At 41.9% G+C, this 20,723-nt stretch overlaps 11 protein-coding genes and 1 non-coding gene across 12 annotated transcripts; 6 read left to right on the plus strand and 6 right to left on the minus strand.

The window, feature by feature from the left end:
• Positions 1-866: 866 nt before the first annotated feature.
• NESG_00692 (uncharacterized protein) lies at positions 867-1,226 on the plus strand (the record flags this gene model as incomplete). Its single annotated transcript, XM_053048337.1, has 1 exon — positions 867-1,226. The coding sequence occupies one exon, from the start codon at positions 867-869 to the stop codon at positions 1,224-1,226; it is 360 nt and encodes a 119-aa protein (XP_052905097.1).
• An 854-nt stretch (positions 1,227-2,080) lies between these two features.
• NESG_00693 (uncharacterized protein) lies at positions 2,081-2,560 on the minus strand (the record flags this gene model as incomplete). The annotated part of the gene is made up of 1 exon (XM_053048338.1): positions 2,081-2,560. One exon carries the CDS (start codon positions 2,558-2,560, stop codon positions 2,081-2,083), a length of 480 nt encoding a protein of 159 aa, XP_052905098.1.
• Positions 2,561-2,620: 60 nt separating this feature from the next.
• NESG_00694 (uncharacterized protein) lies at positions 2,621-3,166 on the minus strand (the record flags this gene model as incomplete). The annotated part of the gene is made up of 1 exon (XM_053048339.1): positions 2,621-3,166. One exon carries the CDS (start codon positions 3,164-3,166, stop codon positions 2,621-2,623), a length of 546 nt encoding a protein of 181 aa, XP_052905099.1.
• A 69-nt stretch (positions 3,167-3,235) lies between these two features.
• Positions 3,236-3,307, plus strand: NESG_00695. The gene has a single exon. It is a non-coding gene; the product is annotated as a tRNA-Cys (tRNA).
• Positions 3,308-3,314: 7 nt separating this feature from the next.
• NESG_00696 (uncharacterized protein) lies at positions 3,315-5,219 on the plus strand (the record flags this gene model as incomplete). Its single annotated transcript, XM_053048340.1, has 1 exon — positions 3,315-5,219. One exon carries the CDS (start codon positions 3,315-3,317, stop codon positions 5,217-5,219), a length of 1,905 nt encoding a protein of 634 aa, XP_052905100.1.
• An 813-nt stretch (positions 5,220-6,032) lies between these two features.
• Positions 6,033-8,135, plus strand: NESG_00697 (uncharacterized protein; the record flags this gene model as incomplete). The annotated part of the gene is made up of 1 exon (XM_053048341.1): positions 6,033-8,135. The coding sequence occupies one exon, from the start codon at positions 6,033-6,035 to the stop codon at positions 8,133-8,135; it is 2,103 nt and encodes a 700-aa protein (XP_052905101.1).
• Positions 8,136-8,567: 432 nt separating this feature from the next.
• On the minus strand, positions 8,568-8,816 carry NESG_00698 (uncharacterized protein; the record flags this gene model as incomplete). The annotated part of the gene is made up of 1 exon (XM_053048342.1): positions 8,568-8,816. One exon carries the CDS (start codon positions 8,814-8,816, stop codon positions 8,568-8,570), a length of 249 nt encoding a protein of 82 aa, XP_052905102.1.
• A 436-nt stretch (positions 8,817-9,252) lies between these two features.
• NESG_00699 (uncharacterized protein) lies at positions 9,253-10,242 on the minus strand (the record flags this gene model as incomplete). The annotated part of the gene is made up of 1 exon (XM_053048343.1): positions 9,253-10,242. One exon carries the CDS (start codon positions 10,240-10,242, stop codon positions 9,253-9,255), a length of 990 nt encoding a protein of 329 aa, XP_052905103.1.
• Positions 10,243-10,522: 280 nt separating this feature from the next.
• NESG_00700 (glutamyl-tRNA synthetase) lies at positions 10,523-12,454 on the plus strand (the record flags this gene model as incomplete). The annotated part of the gene is made up of 1 exon (XM_053048344.1): positions 10,523-12,454. One exon carries the CDS (start codon positions 10,523-10,525, stop codon positions 12,452-12,454), a length of 1,932 nt encoding a protein of 643 aa, XP_052905104.1.
• Positions 12,455-16,102: 3,648 nt separating this feature from the next.
• NESG_00701 (uncharacterized protein) lies at positions 16,103-17,347 on the minus strand (the record flags this gene model as incomplete). Its single annotated transcript, XM_053048345.1, has 1 exon — positions 16,103-17,347. The coding sequence occupies one exon, from the start codon at positions 17,345-17,347 to the stop codon at positions 16,103-16,105; it is 1,245 nt and encodes a 414-aa protein (XP_052905105.1).
• Positions 17,348-17,383: 36 nt separating this feature from the next.
• On the plus strand, positions 17,384-18,565 carry NESG_00702 (uncharacterized protein; the record flags this gene model as incomplete). Its single annotated transcript, XM_053048346.1, has 1 exon — positions 17,384-18,565. The coding sequence occupies one exon, from the start codon at positions 17,384-17,386 to the stop codon at positions 18,563-18,565; it is 1,182 nt and encodes a 393-aa protein (XP_052905106.1).
• Positions 18,566-18,643: 78 nt separating this feature from the next.
• On the minus strand, positions 18,644-20,716 carry NESG_00703 (uncharacterized protein; the record flags this gene model as incomplete). The annotated part of the gene is made up of 1 exon (XM_053048347.1): positions 18,644-20,716. One exon carries the CDS (start codon positions 20,714-20,716, stop codon positions 18,644-18,646), a length of 2,073 nt encoding a protein of 690 aa, XP_052905107.1.
• Positions 20,717-20,723: the final 7 nt, after the last annotated feature.

Raw genomic sequence — 20,723 nt, forward strand, 5'->3', positions numbered from 1 at the left:
TCTCTATATGCGACCTTTACACAAATATGTCAATCTGGCTGTATACTGCACATACTATGCAAAGAGACAGTGAAATTTGAATATTTCAATTTTTCATATTATATAGTCATAAAGGGCATATTACATGGTAAATAAGTGTTATCCACCTAGTTATTACTCTACTCAGAGTTTCCTGTAAATTCAGCACCTCTTAATATTCACCCGAAAATAAGCATGTTTCTCTTATACTTTTCTATTTATATTTCACTACAAAAACTACTACAGTCTTTAATGGTTCCAGTACAGAAAGAACTCTGAAAAAATGCAGGATAAAGTGAATTTAAAGGAGCATATTAAGAGACTAGATATTTATTAAATAGGAAGACAGTAATATCGCAGAAGAATTCTTCTCCTTAAATACTAGACTTCGTCACACTAAACTAGATATAATTTATTTCTTGTTGTATATAGTCTCTAGTGGCAGCTTCTAATTAGTTTTATGCTAATTAATGCGTATGCAGTGGCAGCTAATAATTTTATTAGTGACATGCAATATTAACAAACTTAGACCACTCAACACAAAACGCATAAACAAGTAGAGACCTTATAGTGTGGTAGATTACAGCCAAAATACTCAAAAGACAATGACTAAAATTAATCTATATTTCTTGCGAGAAAAGAGGATTTTATCTTCTCAAAGCAAGAGAACCAAACGATACTACTATTTTGTGTTCTGCAGGATAGTAATTCATCTGTTATAAATGATATTTCACTAAGTTTCTTGTGGATACACAAATAATAGAAATCAATCTATCTACAATATCAAAGCACATTATTCAATACAATCTTGATTTACTGCGTATAAATAATAATTTTTATGGTTTTTTATGGCAAAAAATAAGTACTCGGGAGATAAGAGTAATGCACCAGCAAGAAATAATTCGCAGGCAGTAAGCAACCAGAGAACTTGGCGCGAAGGAAATAAAATAGTCAGTGAACAGGCAGTAGGAAGATATGAACACAATGGAAGAAACAATTGGTCAAAATATGAAAGTATGTCAAGGAATGAGGTACAGATAGACAGAACAGGAGGAAGACCAGGAGGTCAAAATAATTACGTTGTGACAAAAACAAGATATAATGTGGAAGTCCAGACAGAAAGAAGAGAGTACAGTCCTAGGGAGATGAATAACAAAGGAGGGTATTTGGAAAACAAACCGTCTGGAAGAAATAGTAATAACTATTAATATCGAAGCAAGATACAAGCATAACAAAGTAAAAGGAATAAGAATAAAGTATTTATTGTAGTACTAAAGAAGATGGAAACTAAAAGTACATAAGTATGGTAGAAATATCTTCACTCAGAATAGCATAAAAGTCCCTATTAATAACTAAGAAGACAATGGAGGGAGAATGATATAACAAGAAAATTATACTATACAGCAAAGTTACGAATAAATGCAATAATTCTTAATATTTATCAAATGATACAGACATTTTATATGAAGTGACATGGTGCCAGAAGAACTTTTATAAATATTAGTAAAAATCAAATAAGAAGAAGAGACATATTTAAGAAATAATTTACAAACGTATAGAAAGATGCTTTATTATGCTATTTAATAGTATCTTCTATAAGGCAACTTATAATTATGGATATAAGAAGCACACCATCTTATGCTTTAAACTATAAATCTTCATTGACTCCGTGCATTTTCAGCAAGAATCTATCTTCTTGTAAGACCATATGCACTCACTCTCTTTATTTGCATGCGAATGACGGCTACTACAGAAGAAATGTCTTGCATATCTGGAATTTAGGATATATCCTAGTACCCTTCCAGGTAAACACATGCAAGGCACACAAGCCAGATGCAGACTATATTCTGCCCATCCAAAATACCCCTAGAATATCCCACAGTCCTGCCATTAAAGAATGCTAGCTAGAGCAAGTCTAAAAACACCTGTGCATAGCAGACCTATAAACCATTCTATATTCGCAGGAAGACAGAGATATATTCCTTTTGCTGCTGTTTTATTTCAAATTGCATAGTAGTTCATAATGAATTTTCAATTTGAAATAAACAGAAGCAAACCATAATTAGACATGCTCTTCATTTGGGCTGACTGCTGGCTTGTACCCAACCATATGCCCAACACACAGAATTATGGACAGCATAATCGTGAAGAACAAAGACACAAGTGATCTGGGCATGAAAATAAAGAATATTATTGGAAGACCCAGGGCCACACAGTACACATGCATCTTTGAATATGAATTACCAAGGATATCCATGGTGTCACTGCTGTCCTTAGTCGTCATATACAGCAGGCCAAAGCATATTCCTATGGGAATAATCAGAATGGGATGGAAGACCAAAAAAAAGCACAGCAAAAGGCAGACAACAAGTAAGTAGTTGCCAGCCATGGCACTGTAATTTATGATGATCCTGGACTTTCCATCCTCCAAATTAGCAGGAACACCAGCTGCCCCTACATTCAAAAATTCCTTCAGTGCTACTCTCTTCTCCACCTTCTCTCTCACATAGTATCCTACTTCATTGCACAGCCTACTCTCCATGGAAAACAAAACAATTTGAGATTTTCGAATTTTAATTTCTTGCTGAGACACCGTTCGAATTTATTTATTTAGAAAGTGCCGGGTCCTCTGCTGCATGATCTCTGGCAAGTGCCTTTGCACCAGATTTTCCCAGAACACTCTATCCAAAGCATCCTCCCCCTCTTCTGGCACCGGCTTAAAAAAGATGTTTTTAAGAAGCTCGTACTCTTCCAAAAAATCCTGTGCGATCTTATCTAAAATCGTATCAGACGGCGTATACGAAGATGCTTGCTGCCTCTGGTCGCACACCAGGTAGTGCACAATCCTGTATTTGCTTTGTCTGTTGTAGTATACAAACCGAAATATCTTCGGGGTTGTCTGTGTTTTATCTATAACCACATCAAACTGAGACTCATGAAATATGTCAGAGGAGGACGCATATGTCTTCCCATCTACAATTGAGCCATCCAAGCCTTCAAGAATAAACAGCTCCCCAGAGGTAGGCGAGAGCTTCTGGACTGTATCAAAGTTAATGATGGGCAGACTTCCATCTACTTTTTGAAATAAGTCAAGAATAGACGCAGTGCTTAAAGGAGACTTGCTCCTGGCAAGACGAGAAACACGCATGAAAAAATAATTTAGATTTCTTTAAATGAACCTACTAGTGATGGTGCAGTGGTAGGGGTAGAAAATGGAGGGCTTGTAGCTCAGTGGTAGAGCATTCGACTGCAGATCGGAATGTCCCGGGTTCAAATCTCGGCGAGCCCTTTTTTTTATGCACGCAACATGGGCACAGACAGCACAGTGCTTTGAAGCACTCTCCAGAATATCCGCCAGAAAGGAAATCATAAAGCAGCTGGCAGAGTACTACGCAACACTGGACCAGGAGGAACTAATATACGCAGTGTACCTCTCAATTGCCAGAGTCTCATCCGAGTCAAATGGCGTGGAAATGAATATTGGCGAAAATATTCTTTTGAAGGCGCTCAGCACATTTAGCTCATCCTCAGTTGACGCACTCCGGAAGAAAATGAAGGAGTCCGGGGATATATCCACAATTGTAACAGTCTCCTCACGGCCAAGGCTTTTCTTTGCCAAGAAGAAGACACTTTCCCTTGCAGGGGTATTTGTCGCCTTGAAGGAAATATCTGAGCTCACAGGAAAAGAGTCCACTCTAAGAAAGACGCAGCGAATAGCAGAGATCCTTACACAGTGCACAGCAAATGAAGAAGTCAAGTATATTATACGAATAATCGATGGAAAGATGAAAATAGGCCTGTCCACGCAGACAGTGCTCTGCAGCCTGGCACTTGCCTTCAGAAAGAAGTTTCCAGACGGAGCTATCCCCAAAGAGAACTGTGCAGAGAAAGAAAAAGAAGGAAGTTCTGCAGAGACTGCTGCACGGACAGTAATTATTGGCGCAGTCGACAAAGAAGGACAGATTGAATGGTCAGAGGAAGAGAACAAAGTGATGGATGATATAAAGGAGGCATACTCGCAGCTTCCGTCCTTTGACAAAATCATTCGGTATGTGTTTTCGCACGGCCTATCCGCAGTAAGCACGACTTCTTTGATCAGGCCTGGGTACCCTCTACGCCCTATGCTGGCCATTCCTGAGAAGGACCCAGAGACTGTTGCAGCGCGCTTTAAGGGAGAGTACTTAGTTGAGCATAAATATGACGGTGAGAGAGTGCAGGCGCACTTCTTTGATGGAAAGGTGGAGCTGTTTAGCAGAGGCCTGGAAAACACAACAGAGCGGTTTAACCAGCTGACAGAGCCACTTATGAAGGCAAATAAAACAGGAGTGCCCTTTATACTTGATGCAGAGGTTGTGGCATACTGCCGGAAGACAAAAAAAATACTCTCCTTCCAGACACTCTCGAACAGAAAGAGAAAAATAACAGAATCAAATGCAGACAGAGAAGAAAGTGACATTGCACTGTTTATATTTGATCTGCTGTTTCTGGAGAACTCACTGAACAAGCTGCCCATTCAAGAGAGAAAGAGAATCCTGAAGGAGTCCTTTTCTGAAGCTCCTGGAGAAATATTCATTGCAGAGAGCTATAAATTCACAGAGCACAACACAGAGAGACTTAATGCAATCTTTGCAGATGCATTGGCAGGCGGCTGCGAGGGAATTATGGTCAAAAGTGCAGATGCAGAGTCAACATATGAGCCCTCAAAGAGAAGTCAGAAGTGGATAAAGCTGAAGTCAGACTATATCACAGGCTTGTTTGAAACACTTGATCTGCTGGTCATCGGTGGGTACACAGGAAAAGGGAAGAGAACAGGAGTTTATGGCGGATTCCTGCTGGGCTGCATGAACGAGGATGGAACAGTGCAAACAATCACAAAGATTGGAACTGGATTTAGTGAGGCTGTGCTTGAAGAGCTAAGCAAAGAGATGCAGGAGCATACTATAAGTATTCCGCAGACCGAGATAACCCCAGGAAGTGCGCCTGACGTGTGGTTTAAGCCTGTGGCCGTATGGGAGGTGGCAGCTGCAGGATTCTCTGTCTCTCCGCAATACACAGCAGGCATGGGGGCCATTGACCTTCCCGACGGAAAGGGCATTTCCCTGCGGTTCCCCAGATTCATTAGAGCAAGAAAAGACAAAACGCCAGAGACATCCACATCCAGCGAGCAGATTATGGACATGTTTAGAGCATCTCAGCAGTAAAACTGCCATTTGCACTGCCAGAATAAGCTATCATATTGCAGTACACCTGCTTGGTTAAAAATCACAGCTACTGAATACAGGCTACGCTAAAAGCCACTCCTGTGCCTTTTAATAAATAAAAAGCCTTAAATCCAGCCACTCATATAAATGCAATCAGTTTAGATATATTCCATCGCATCTAAATATAATATAGCCTCATATTACGCTATTTTAAATATTCTGCGACTAAATAGCTGTGCAGCAGGTGCCTCTTTACTTCTCAAATATATTCAGTAGGTATTTACAGAAAGAGTAGTTTTATTTTTCTACTGTTCTACACTGCATTTTTAGTAAGTAGAGTTTGGAAATATAGTTATATGCAAGAAATTACTAACTAGAGTCTGCAAACAGCTGCAAAGTTATGCAAACATAATGAATTTAATTGGAAGAACTTAATATACACGTGTGCATTCGCGGGTTTATAATGCTTGTTTTACTTCAGCAAGTCCTTTACTTTCTGCGCTTTTTGAATTTCCTCAGCACTCTTTTAAGTATCCTGGCATCCTATACCTTCGGATAAGACATATATCTAATGGCTTGTGGATAATAACTCGAATGCTGTAAATCTGAACTGAATGCAAGAGTAGACATAGGTTGCAGGAATAGATAAAGAACCAGCACCTGCGCACCATATTCAATGGAGTGCCTAGATAGGCATGCACTGCTATGTGTGTGCATCTATTCCAATGGATTTTCTGTCTAGGCATCTTTGCTAAAGTTTCCTTGTTTTTGTATTTTCATATTTCCATATAATTGCATTTTGTTTTGCAAAATATGCATCGAAGTATGGCTTCGCTTGGAGCAAGCACTCCTTCAAATACGGATGAAATAATACCGCAGATAAAGGCACAGGAATATACATACACTCGGTCTACCTTTACTTCTGCGCCCACAAAGAAGGCAGATTTAAAAAAGACAAAGATTCCTTTTATTATATCTACCACGATTCTTCCAATAAATGAACAGCCTGTAAAGAGAGTTGAGTCAATCCCTCGTTGCAAGGACTGCAAGGCATACTTAAACACATACAGCGAGGTTATACCCCCTGGGTACAAGTGGAGGTGCTCCATATGCAGAGTTATAAACGACTCGCCAACACCCTTGCACTCGTATGGAGGATCTCTTCGCGTGTTCAGTCCTTCCGAGAATACAGAGAACAATAAAAGAGTTAGCACAAACCCAATTCTCACAGAAAGCATTTTGGAGTTTGTTTCTCCATCGGATAGAAACACACCGCCGCCGGCATCTTTGGTGTTTGTGGTGGAGTGCACGCCTGAGAGCATTGAGAAAGGCACATTTAGCACAGTTCTGCGGCAAGTAAACGAAGCTCTTGAGTACCTAAATGATCCGCATGAAAGAGCGACCATGTCCATTGTGCTTGTCTCCTCTGTGGTGGAGCTAGTCAGGCTGAACGAAGACACTCTAGTTGTAGATACAATCAGCGAGATAGATGGATCATTGCCCATGCTGATGGATACGGAGTATGTATCGAAGATAAAGGATCTGAAGAGTGCACTGCCAGAAAAGATAGCACAGATAGAGGCGTACGCTCTGCAGACTGTCAGACAGCCAGGAAACAACTTTGGTCTCTCGCTAAAGCTAGTAAAGGCACTATTCCACAGAGGGGCTGAAGTGTTTGCCTTTATGGTAACGCAGCCTTCTTTGAATCCTGGCGCAATTACAAAGCCAGCGCCTGGTCTGCGGCCATGCATTTCCTTCTATGAGAACACCGCGCAGTCTTTGCTTGAATCGAACATTGCAGTTAATCTATACATACTTACGGCAAAAACAGTTGAAGTTCCTTCTCTTCTTCCGCTGGTAGAAAAGACAGGAGGGTACATCAGATACTACCCTGCATACATGGGGCACTACTCGCAGGACATTGAAGCATTGCGATGGGACTTGGTGCAACACATGTCCTTGGACAATGGGAACAATGTCTACTGCAGAGTGCGCGCATCTAACGAGGTAAGTATCAGGCGGTATTGGGGCATGGATGTGCAAAATGATGGGCTTATACGGCTTGCGCGTCTAAGTCGTGGCAAGACCGTGTCCTTTGAAATAGACTATGATGACGATTTGGTGCTAGAGGGACTGACTGTACAGATAGCTACTATTTATACAAATTCAATTGGAGAAAGAGTTGTGCGGGTTCTGAACTTCATAATTGGGCTGGGGCCAACCGCCATAGATATTCTGGGAGTAGTGCATGGAATAGCACTAAAGTCCCTGGATGCTGAGATTTCTCAGAAAGGCACGGGTGTGAAGACTGCCCTAAGAATGGCATGTGAGGCAACAGAGTGCACAGGACTGCAGGGAAACATGTCTGTCTTCCCCACACTGATACATGGACTCATCAAGAGCAAGGTATTCAGAAGTGCATCTTCGGACTTGCGAGGCATAATATACTGGGCTCTGCTTGAACAGCCAATGAAAACAGTGGATGCCATGATATATCCAACACTGGTGCGCCTGGACACAGACGTAGATGCATCAGAGACAGATGAAATAGTGCTTCCATCCCCCATGCGTTTATCTGGTAACGTGGTTGGGGCTGATGGAGTGTACTATCTTGACTGCGGTATTCTTGCATATGTGTTTATAGGAGGCTCATCTAAGTCGGATCTGTTTGAAGGGGTGCAGGGGCGATCAACCATTAGTTCGCAGGACAAGAAGTGTGAAAAGATTCGAACTATAATGGACTACATGATTGATGGAAGGGTGTCAGATCCAGTCACATACATTGTCCACCAGGAAGGCCACTCTTTCCTGCTGGAAGGCCTTCAGGCTATGCTTCTTGATGACGGGCCGTCACCTGTCTCAGCGGCATTCCCCGAGTACTATAATAGGTTTGTATCAAAGGGATACATAAAGTAGCCAAAAATAATAAATTGCAGAAAGTTTAGCTATCTTCTTGCTGTCTATTGCAGAATCTAACTATCAAGACTCTTTTATCTTAAATTATACACATGCATTATCTTCAAGAATGAAACTTAGACATGCTGTAGGTAGAGCTTTCTATATAACTATCTATACTTTGTCTTATGCACAGACTCTACATATATATGCATCTCTGGGTGATAATGGGCTAGATTGATAAAAAATCTTAGGCTTAAAGTGTTCTTTATATAAATGTTATTGATTGTTACTGTATTTTGGAGGCTCCTCAAGAGCTATATCCTGAATCCTCTGCTTTTGCTTCGATTGAATCATCAAAATGACTCCTGTACTTTCATTAAGAAAAGATTTCCTCCCAATATATGAAGTGCGCACAGCAGTAACTATTTGCCATGCTGCTGCAATATTTATTCAGTTTCCTGCACCAATAAAGCAGTCAAACTCCTTTTCTAAAACAAACTTAATTTCCTCTCCTGTTACTACTTGGTTTCCCTTGTGCTTGGCTAAGAGAGCTGACCGCGTTAGAATATCATTTATATACTTCTCTGTAAATTGAGAGAGAATTGTAATGGTTTCCTTGTCTATTCTCTCCTCTTTATCTATCAATGCTAGATGCGCCATTAGCTTAGTTGCTGGTATAAGCTGTGCTCTTTCATCCATAAAAAAATTCTTTTGGGCGTGCTAAAGATAGAAGCTGGTTTGGCTTCCAAATTAAAGGGGCAAGACTTTATTCTGCTCTGCATAATACAGAATTATCTATTAGTATGTAGAGCAGGCGTACCAAGAAAGAAAGCCTTTTCTGGTTGGCATTGCGGATTCTTAGAGATTTTGTAAAAATGAACCTCTACACTGAGTGTGAAAAAGCTAAGTATACAATAGCGCCCACAGATACTACTTGATAAATATTTTATTAATGAACAAAAAACAGCTAACTATTATAGTACAATTCAACAAAAGAACCCTCTATGGCATCTTCAACACTATAGTGTATCTAGTAGTAGAGCTACAGCGATTCCTCATAGAACATTCTCCTGTTGGCTACGCCAGATGCAGCTATACATCTGGGCAGTCTTCTTAGACTGCATAAGAGGCCTTTCTACTCTGCTGGCGTAAGAGAGTCAAATGGAAGTAGATGCGGCGGCGTGGGTGCAGGAGAATTCGTGAAATATGGATGATTTAAAATCTCCAAAATAGTAATTCTCTTGGTGGGATCATACACCAGCATCTTGTTCAGCAAATCAATTGCATCGGGCCCTGCAGCTCCAAAGCAAGATGCGAAATTGCACCTAGGCACATGGGATGGCATTTTCAGCCCATCTTTGTTGTGCCCTATGCTCTCCCACTCTTCTATGGTGGGCGTGCCAACTGTTGAATATATTAGCTCTAGCTGGTGCAAATCCGACCGCCCTGGAAGGTACGGGCTGCGCTGGAGTAGCTCTGCAAATAGACATCCAAGAGCCCAGATATCTATGGCAAATGTGTAGTTGGTGCATCCCAGAAGTATTTCAGGGGACTTGTACCACCGTGTTACCACATGCGGAGTTAGCATGCGTACCGGAAGCCCAAGGTCAACAGACAGCCCAAAATCGGCAAGCTTCAGCTCTCCATTCCTATTAACAAGTATGTTATTGGGCTTTATATCTCGGTGAACAATAAACCGCGAATGGCACTCGTGCAGACCCTTGCAGATCATCAGCATCCAGGACTTGACGTCCTGCGGCATGAATATGAGCTTTTTGCTGCGTATTATAACCTCCAAATTGCTGTCCATGTATGGAAGAATCAAATGAATGCGTTTATCCTGAATAATCGTATCGTATAGATTGATTATGTAATCTGATTTCAGATAGTTTAGGTACTTTATCTCCCTTAGCGTTGACATGTCAATATCTAGCCGCGCCGCATCTTTTTTGACTCGCTTTATGGCTATCTGCCGTCCTGGAAGCGCATTATATGGAGGGGTCTCTGTGATGATATCCGAAGAGGCGTCTGCTGGGTTTACAAGATACTCCTTTCCCATGTAAATTACAGCATAGGTTCCCTCTCCTATCTTCGTGTCCTTTGTATATCTTTTCACTTTATCCATGAATCAGCTTCCGAAAAAATGAAAAATAAAAGTGTTCGTCTGATGTGCTTTTTCTATAGGGAAAGCTCAAAGGCCCAAGCTGCAAAAGCTCAAATAGGCAGCATGCAAAGACATTCTGCTCCTAAAATTCCTTTGGAGACTTACAATAGTGCGCCTTTTAGTGCACTTAGCATTTTATTTAATTTTATTTAATACAGCGCATTTCTTACTGTCATACTAGATTCGTTTAAACTGTGTCTCTAGCAAGCCATATTTAATTCGTGCCCTTTTCTCTTTTTTTATGGTAAAAATATTGTACAACCATAGTAGACGGCATCACATCTTAGCATACGCACTGGCAAAGGAGTGCAAGGGAGTAGAGGTAGAATACTCCGCTGAAAAAGAAAGCGGTTGCTTCAACTACCAGTCTTTAATTGACTTGCTGCAGAATATTCCAGAGATATCACTTGAGACAATGGAGTACCTAAATGGATGGAAGCTAGGAATGACATATCCTGAGATAACCAAGATAACAAACACTTTGGAGGAGTCAGATATAGAGGGTCTGCAGCCCATCCAGAAGACACTTCTCTTTTTCCTTCTCTACTCTGAAACTATTTTTGTAAATCTTCATAAGGCAGGAAAGCTGAAGAGTCTTGCAAAGGTAGATAAATTCTACACAGAGCAGCTGGCAGCAGAGGGAGATTTGATAAAGGAGTATGAGAAGCAGAAGAAGGCAGACACAAAGCCAGACGACCAGGCTTCATTTGACATAGGTCTGCCAGAAGGATACCGTGTGGTCACTAGATTCCCTCCAGAGCCAAGTGGCTACATGCACATTGGCCATGCAAAGGCAGCACTTCTCAACCAGTACTTTGCTGAGAAGTACCACGGACAGCTAATTATAAGGATGGATGACACGAATCCATCTAAGGAAAAGGGTGAGTTTGAAGAGAGCATCATGGAGGATATTTCCTCGCTGGGAATAAAGGGAAATGTAAAAACCCGCACAAGCAACCACTTTGATCTGCTGCTTGATTTTGCAAAACAGATGATAGAGATGGGCCTTGCGTACTGTGATAATACGCCTGTGGAGCAGATGCGAATGGAAAGAGACAAAGGAATCCACTCCAAAAACAGAACTGCGTCTGTCCGTGAGAATATGAGTGTTTTTAACAAGATGATAAGTACTAACGAGTGCGATGACTACTGCCTGCGCGCCAAAATAAATATGGAGGATCTAAACAAGGCGATGCGAGACCCTGTTATATATAGAGTAAATCTGACTCCTCATCACTACACTGGAACAAAGTACAGAGTATATCCCACGTATGACTTCGCGTGCCCAATCATAGACAGTATAGAGGGCGTTACTCTGGCCTTAAGAACAAGTGAGTACCGCGACAGGAACCCGCAGTACATGTGGTTTATATCTGCTCTTAGTCTGAAAAACCGGCCCATCATATGGGACTTCTCCAGACTGAACTTTAAGAAAACTGTGCTCAGCAAGCGAAATCTAAAGGAGCTGGTGGAGCAAGGACGAGTAAATGGGTGGGATGACCCTAGAATGCCCACTATCCGGGGAATACTCCGAAAGGGTCTTACAAAACAGGCTTTAAAGGAGTATGTGATTATGCAAGGTCCTTCCAAGAATACTGTACTTTTGGAGTGGGATAAGCTATGGGCTATAAACTCTAAAATAGTGGAAAAGAGCGCAAAGAAAATACACGGTATAAGCAAGGATGATATGATAGACATCAAAATACTGCCTGGAGCTAGTGCTTTAGCCAGTGGAGACCGAGTGGTTACAGAAACTCTATACATCTCAAAGAGCGATCTTGGGTCTATTGCTGTCGGAGATGACATTACCCTTATGGGCCTTGGAACCTTCAAACTCACTGAGACATCTCCTCTTACTGCCAAGCCGCACGAAACCCATCCAAAGTACACCAAGGCTAGGCTAACATGGGTTCCAGAAGAAAGCGTTGCAGTAGCAACGGTTGAATATGGTGACTTACTTACTATTGATAAAATGGATGAGAGGGGAATTAATGAAGCTTTTAATGAGGACTCTAGGCACGAGGTGCTTTTCCAATGTGATGAAAGAGTCAAATCTGTTTCCAAAGGGGACTTTGTTCAGATTGAGAAGAGAGGAATTTACTATGTGGACTCGGCACAGCCTCTTGTTCTTAATCTAGTTCCAACTACAAAACAGAATAATCGAAAGATATAGTTATTTATATAAATAAACCTTTCTATCGGCCATGCTAAATAGGATATCTTCTTTAAAATATAACTATTAGTTATTGTACTGTGCTGCCAAAACAGAGTATATGAATACTTAAGTTATAAACTATTACTCTTGTATTATATAGTAGAATGCAATATTGGTTTTGTATATTTATCCTATACTCTCTATATCTAATCTACCTCTTCTGTACTATGCCTTCATTCTCCTGTCTATGTCTTCTTATTATTCTTTCTTCTACATCTTTGCAAAAATAAACTCTACAATATTCGCGCTACCACTACTGTTCAGAAGGGTTTGTTTCTTCTAAAAAAAAGATAAAGACACACGAAAATCAGAAAACTGCACTTTTTGAAGAACCACTCTCAGCAAACACTCAGCGCAATGTAGAAAGCTGAATAAACTCCGCATTACACGCCAGCCACATAAAGAACAAAAAGGCTCTGCCCAGACATGAAAACCTATGCGCACACCAGCACAGAACTATACACGCATACCACACATGATATACATACACGTATATACATACTATACACATACTATATACAGACTGCAAATATGCAATATGTATGCTGATAGAGACACATCAAAAGTAGACAAGAGTGCATTCCCCAAGCATGCCATGCAAGTGCCAAGACACAAGCTGTCTACCTCACCTACCCATCTGCACACACCTCCCTACATCAGCAGGTCTTCCTCCAATGCCTGCTGCACATGCCTTGTACACACTCTCCCGCTATATTAATTTTTCGTCATATGGCCCTCTGAGGTGCGCAATTTGCACATAGACCGGGCTATACACCGCAATTAAGTAAACAAACAGCAGAACCTGGCCTAGAGCGCACTTAGAAGGGCCCAATGCACATATTTCTCAATTTGATCATTTTTTGGGGGTATTTAAGGAGCACGCACTCTGCATTTCAGAACACCAGGAGAGCTGCATCTGTCTCACGGCGCAGTGCAGAGAAGAGGGCTGGCTAGGAGGTGGCAGGAGCAAGCCGGCACTAACCCTGCCGGTGGGTCGTCCACTATTATCATTCCCTTCGGGGTAGCCTATAAGGCCATATGGAGTAGCTTGGATGCCAACTTTGTCATTAGGAAATTCCGCGCATGTTCTTTTTACCTTGATGCTTGTACATTTAATATTTAGAGCCGCTGCGTTGTCTAAGCCGAAGTGGCACTGAACTATGCGTGCACTGGACTTCCCTGCTCCTGTCCTCAGCACCGACTGGCCCTCTCCTCTGCGCAGCGCGCGCGATGGCCTGCCGTGCTGTCTGCAGCGCTCCGGCAAACAGCAGCATGCGCGGGCCGCTGGGTTCTCAGGCCAGTCGCAAGACGCCGCTCTCCCTGCATATGCAGCAGCTAACCACTACATGTGTATGCAGCGAGCGAAGATGTGCTGTGTGCAGGCAGTACATGGCGCCCGTACATGGCCGGTACACACTATTATTAATAAACAGCCGCTCCCGATCTGCCTGCTGTCTTGCTGTACTGTGTCTGCCCTTTGTGTGCTCAACTAATATTCCTTGTCCGCAAGCCTCGAATGGCTTTTTATCTTAAACTCTTTTACTGTGCTGCTGGTATAAATACTGTTTCTTGGCCAGACGGCATTCTCTATTGTGAATACTGTAGCTGTGCAAATACTACTGTGCATACAATCATAGATTTCTAAAAGTAGTTTAGCAGATAAATCTACGTCTTTATTTATTATTTAGAATATATAGTGCTGTGCTAAAGACATGTATAGTATTATTCATGGTACTATTTTTTTAAATTTTATTAACACATATATAAAAAAGATCCTATTACATATATTGGCAGAAGTAATTTTCTTAAATAGAACCTTTTAATACTAATATTTAAGCATGATTATGGCTAGTGCGCAATATAATCACTGCCTAAAGCACTTTGGATATACACTGTATTCTAGATGGTACTAATATACAGACAGAGTTAGAGAAAACAAGCTTATATGTATGTCTAAGGTGTAAATATTTATTGAATTATTGGGCGTACCTTTTGGGAGAGGCATTGCCAATCTCTAGTATTGGCTGAGTAGCAGCATGCGTAATCCGTTCCACATACTGGCCTACTACTTCCTTACTTACTTCGGTCGCCCACTCCAACTTTGTTAACACATACGCATATAGCAGGCGCAAGGCTTGCTATCAATCAATGAGGGAATCTTTCCATCCTCTCAGTCCTCTTGTCATTGACATATTTCAGTCTTGCTCAACCCGTGGGACACTTAATGATCTACCTCACGATAGAACCTAGGGGTCAGGTCGATTCAGTGAACCTTTACCTGACGAGCATGCTCATACTTACTCAGTAAGTTCTCATCTGCGGCGGTATAACCAGGCCGTGGGGTATTCCCTGTATGAGCACCTGAGCTTTTAGAAGCTATTCGTCTATCAGGGGCCCTTCCGTGTACACTTAACCTAACCCTCCTACTGGTCAAGCCTAGCGGTGGGGGGGAAATATCCGGGGGAAGTCCTGTAGCGGTAACCGCAATTAGGGATGATTTTCGAATCCCTGGCCGGCACTTTTCTTTAGGCATATCAACTCGGCTATACTGTGGACCTGCTGTCCGTTGCCAGACAGGTGGGACACGCGTGATTAGACGTGGCCTTTCAGGTAGTGGAGAGAACATTAGTCCACTTTAACGCGTCAGGTTAGGTTCCGACCTAACTCCTACAACGGCCCCCTGCAGCCGTGCATTATCAATTAGCTTCTATCCTCGTGGGATAAAGGTCGGGGGAAACCTCTTTGTAGGGGTAGATTCATCTTCCAGCAACGGTCCGAGTATCCCCGTCTAAGATGCCCTACGGGCCCTAATGGTATCGAACTTCTTCATGCTCTTTGATGAAGTTTTCTTATGTTCGATTGAGCCACCGGACCCCTTTATTAGCCTAAAAGCCAGCACTATTTTCTTTGAACTGCATGTATGCCATAATAACATTATTGAAGTATAGTCTATTTATTGGATTAAGAAGCAAGAAAAAAGAATATCAGGCAAAGCCATTGCAGAACCTTGATTCAAAACACTGCAGGAATAAGACTAGAATGTAATATCCACATAAATGTATGCTCATTTGTTTCTGAAGCTGAGGGCGTACAATATCCTAAGATAAATAATTGCTCTGGCTCTATATATTCAATTATAATATTATTTCTTGTAATTTCTTTAGAGAGTTCTATTGGCACAATTTTTCACATATTACAAGCCAATAAGTTGTAATAGCAGAACAGCTGCATGATATATCAGATTGAATCAAACACTCGATGTACCAATCAACTGAAGCAATATGCTATACAGTCCTTTCTCTGCATTTCGCTTTTTGTATGCCAAATTGATTTGTCTGAATATCGCAGGCTGTTTTATGTTTAGTGAAGCTCTTCTATGCTACAGCTAGCTGTTATAGCTATTTTTCTAATACGTCACAAGCTCTAGACAGGAAAATACCCCACATCGCAAGGAGTGCTTAAAGAGAATCTTTTTCATCTGTGTGCTGGATATGCAAGTGCAGTCATAGGCTCCTTGCAATGCCATACCGCAAGCAAGCATCTCAGAGTGCAGATGTAATTTATCTGTCTAATGTGGCATAATGCTCTAATATTTGCTGAGTATCTCTAGCCGTAGTTCAGCTTCATGAGTCTTCTGACTTTGCCAGCAGGCGTTTCGAACTTCATTGGAGTAATTTCTTCTTCAAAGATGTTCTTCATCTCTGTACCAATCTCGTTTTCTAATGAGATCATATCGGCTGGAATCTTTTCAAGTATTCTTCGCACTTCTGAGTTTTTCTTCTCCTTTCTTGAGACATGGGGGTTCTCGTTTCTTCTGTAAGTGGGCAATCCAGCCCCTGGCACAATAATGTTCTCTATGCCAGACTTGCTTCCTACTGCAAGGATATCCTCGTATGGCATGAATGTAAGAGACGTTGCAAGATCTCTTCCTGTGTGGTGCTGTATCTCAGGCTGTAGGGACTGGCTGTACACCAAGACCGATGATTTCTGCGCAACTGCCAGCTTTCCTGTCTGGCAAACACCCATCTCTCGGACTAGCCCAGGCATTGCCATCTCAGATAGAGGCTTGAACGTGTTTCTTATATCCCATGTCTTGATTTCATTTCTGGAGGCCGTGTAGAGCACGCGCCCATCATCAGACACTTTGCAGTGTTCTACCTTGGACCGGTGGCATAGTACCTTTGCTAGATACTCTGGTGCTCTTGGAGACCAGAGAGAGACTGTGCCGGAGGATCCTGTTAGATACACCATGCCATTTGTTCTGTCCACCTCAACCTTTGAGTTTCTTTCCTTTGTTTTTATCTCTGACACACACTTGCCAATCGTTGTGTCCTGGTACCGAAGATACCCATTCTCCGAGATAGACGCAAGAAGGAAGTGGTCTTGCAGAAACTTTATACTCCTTACATCCCGCGCTTCTCGGACGACATGCAGCTCCACACCCACCTTATCGTATATGTACACAGCCTTTGACTGCGCAAGTGCATAAAACTCGCCAGAGTGCAAAAACGTTCCGTCGTATATTCTGTCTTTAAGATATATCTCTGCATTTACGTTCATCCCAAGAGTGTTTACTGACTTCACCTCTTCCATCCCCAGATATAGAACAGTGTCTCCCGACGGAGAGTATCTTATTGTGTATGGACCATTATCCATTTTTAAGCTGTACGTTTTTTGCTTTGTGCCAATGTCCACCGAATTCATGATCTCCTCGCTGGTCACTATGCCCTCAGCCTCTATTACTCCCTTTTTGGTCGTATTAAGAATATTATACTTGTCCTTGCTCTTGCTGTACCAGAGTTTTATGTCTTTCTGGTGTTGTATTTCTTGCTGCTGCTTCTTGAGTGTCATATAAAATTTTCGTTCTTATGCAAGGATTAAAAATATATGGATGATGATGAAGGCAGAGGGCAAAGAATTGTTTACGATGGTAAGCGTATGAGAAAAGCCATAGCCAGAAGAAATGTAGACTATAATGGACCTCTTCTAAAATACAAACTAGAAGGTAAGTTTGGATATGTGCAGAAGCACCCGCTGTACTCTATTTACGTACCGCCTGTTACAGGTGCCTGCTCACTATCAAATAGTCTTACTGTTAACCTAGCGCACACAAGCATAAATAAAATACGCACGCCAATTAACACGATACGGTATGCGCCAAATGGCAGAAGACTTATTTCTGGCGCTGCAACAGGGGAGTTCACGCTGTGGAATGGATTTAGCTTTAATTTTGAGACAATTCTGCAGGCGCACGACAGCGCGCTCCGGTCTCTGTGCTGGACCCCGTATGGAGATTATCTGCTGTCTGGCGACCAGATTGGGGTTGTTAAGTACTGGCAGCCTTCGATGAATAATCTGCAATTAATTGAAGCGCATAAAGAAGCCATTAGAGACATCAGCTTTTCTCCTCGAGGAAGCAAGTTTTGCACAGCCTCAGACGATGGAACCATCAAAGTATTTGACTTCCAAACAGCAAAAGAGGAGAGAAGTCTTTCTGGCCACGGGTGGGACGTAAGAGTGGCGCAGTGGCACAAAAGGCATGCGCTAATTGCAAGTGGAGGAAAGGACAACCTAGTTAAGCTATGGGATCCAAGGGGAAAGGAGCTTACTACTCTGCATATTCATAAAAATACTGTTCTGTGTCTTAAATGGACAAATGATGGAGAGTGCATCCTTACAGGCGGAAAGGATCAAGTAATAAAGATGTTTAATCTGCGCGCAATGAAGGAAGAGTTTACACATAAGGGGCACCAAAAGGAGGCTACGGCTCTGTGCGTCCATCCATGCTTGGACAGCTTATTTGTGTCTGGCGGAGGAGAAGGAGCTGTTTATATTTGGCAGAAACACAATGAGTACCCTGTTCGGGTTATACCCGACGCCCATCAGAAAACTATCTGGTCAATGGACTTTCACCCGATTGGGCATACGCTAGCCACCAGCTCGGTTGATAATACGGTTAAGTTTTGGATTAGATCAAGGCCCTCTGCAGAGGGCTCCTCCGAGAATGTGGAAAGCGTGGATGTGGAGCAGGAAAGAATTCCCGGTGTAGGAAGCAATCTCCAGGAGTGAATGTAAAAATGTCTTGTATGTGCCATAATAAATATCAGTTTTTAAAAAATATACACTGTGCAGAAGTATGTCTTTAATTTAAGATTGGAAGAATCTTTTAAAGTTGCCCGAGGAATACGAAGGATATTGTCTCTTGACAGGATAAGAAGTGTTTTCTTTAACAAATTCCTCTTCGTTTGGTGTTTTCTTTTGATTTAATACAAATGGAGCAAATGTATCTTTTAGCTTGGTCTTATCCATTATCATATTAACGCTAGCAATGGCCCACTTTGAGATTTTTAGCGACCGCACTGCAGAGCGATATCTTGAGTCAAGCATAAAAATTGAACCCCAATCATTCTTGTGCCGAATACATCTTCCAAGAGCCTGGTTTACTGCACGAAATGCCTGCTGCTCATACCACTTGCTTCCGGTGCTGCTAAGATACCGATCGTTGTACTGCTTCTTAAGAATAACAGAGTGGTTTCTAATGTTTGGGTATGGAATGCCTACCAAAATAACAGCGCGCGACTCGTGGTCTCTGAAGTTAATGCCTTCACTTGCCTTTCCTCTAAACACACAGAGGAATATGCACTTTCCCATTTTACAATACCTTCTGTATTGCTCTAGCTCATACTCAAATTTGCTATTGTTTTTATTCTCAACAAATAGCTTTACATGTTTTTCTAGCTTCCGTTCGAGAAGTGTAAGCATGTTGTAGCTTGGCACAAAGCAGAGCACGCCTCCAACCTTTTCCAGCGAGTGCGCTATATCCACAATGCTGCTCACCAGTGTTGAAATATAATCTGGATGCTTTGATCCTTGGTAGGTTCCTAATATAGGCACTGAGTTGTATTGTGAAACTTCTGCGGTGTACAGCTGGCTTTGCGATATGATGTGGTCTGCGCTTAGGAAGTGCTTAAAACTGTTCTTTTTTGTGGTAAGCTCAGTTACCAGCTCCTGGAACGGCTCCAGTGTACCTGATAGCAAGATGACAGACCGTGCCTTTTCATAAATAGGGTCAAATATAGCTGCTGCATGCAGAAGAAGGAAGGATATCTTGTCACTTGACACAACCATCCCGTACTTATTCTCTCCATTGTTCATTATGTATTTTAAAACATCTTTTATCTGAGTTATCCATTGGAAGAAGTAATCATCCGGTATCATGTCCTTAAATAGAAGCTCAATTGATGAAAAAGTATCGTCGATCGTTAATTTGCTTATTCCCATCTTTTCCAGCGTACTTATCATTTCCTTTGACGGAATTGACATTTCTCTCTGGTTGTCGCTGTTTATTACGCACTGGCCAGGATCTAGTTTATTCAGAACATCAGTGGTCTCTTCTAGATAATTCATAATCTTTTTAACAAACTTCCCTGTTTCCATCATTGAGTTCGCTACCTCAGGGGATTCCATACCACTTCCTGTGCCTAATCTTGATATTAGCGAAACCAAATCCGCTCTTTTTATATCAACTGAGCCAGTTGACCGACACACATCATCTATATTGTGTGCCTCATCAACTATCAGTACACTTCCAGTCAAATCTATCTTTAGAGCTGTGGATATTCTTTCGCTTACAATGTAGTTGTATGGGGAAAAGATAATCGTGGCCTTTTCCTGCCTCTCCCGTGTGTAGTAGAATGGGCATGAGTTGCACTCGCCACCAGCACTAACCAAGTCCTCAATTGAGAAGACTCCTGGAAGCGATATGTTGCGATCTCGTTCCTGCTCTTTCTCGTTAGGTGTTCTGTAGTACTTGCACCTGCCCTCCTTATTTGGATCTTTATTCTTTTTCTTGCATGCGCTATCTATATCATTGCTCTTGCTAACCTCGCTGTTAAGACATAAGTGCCTTCTGGAGGCAAGCAGGTTCATTATAGGCGCATTCTTCATCTTTTTTAGATGGGCTATAAGCTGGCTTGCCTGCTTTATTGTGCGCGTGGTAACATATATCTGTCCGCCTTCTAACTTCTCTGGATTTTTATTCACCCAGGCTACAACGGCCTCTAAAATGCTCAGAGTTTTACCTGTGCCTGTCGGGCTTTCTATCATGCCAGACTCTCCGTTGTCCAAGCAGGTTAGAATTGTTTCAATTGACTTTCTCTGAGGCTCATACAATTCGTACTCAGTATTAATTGTATAGTTCTTTATGGTCTCACTATGCATAAAAAAT

This window comes from Nematocida ausubeli (genome assembly GCF_000738915.1).
Source record: "Nematocida ausubeli strain ERTm6 chromosome Unknown supercont2.2, whole genome shotgun sequence".
Lineage (NCBI taxonomy): Eukaryota > Fungi > Microsporidia > Nematocida > Nematocida ausubeli.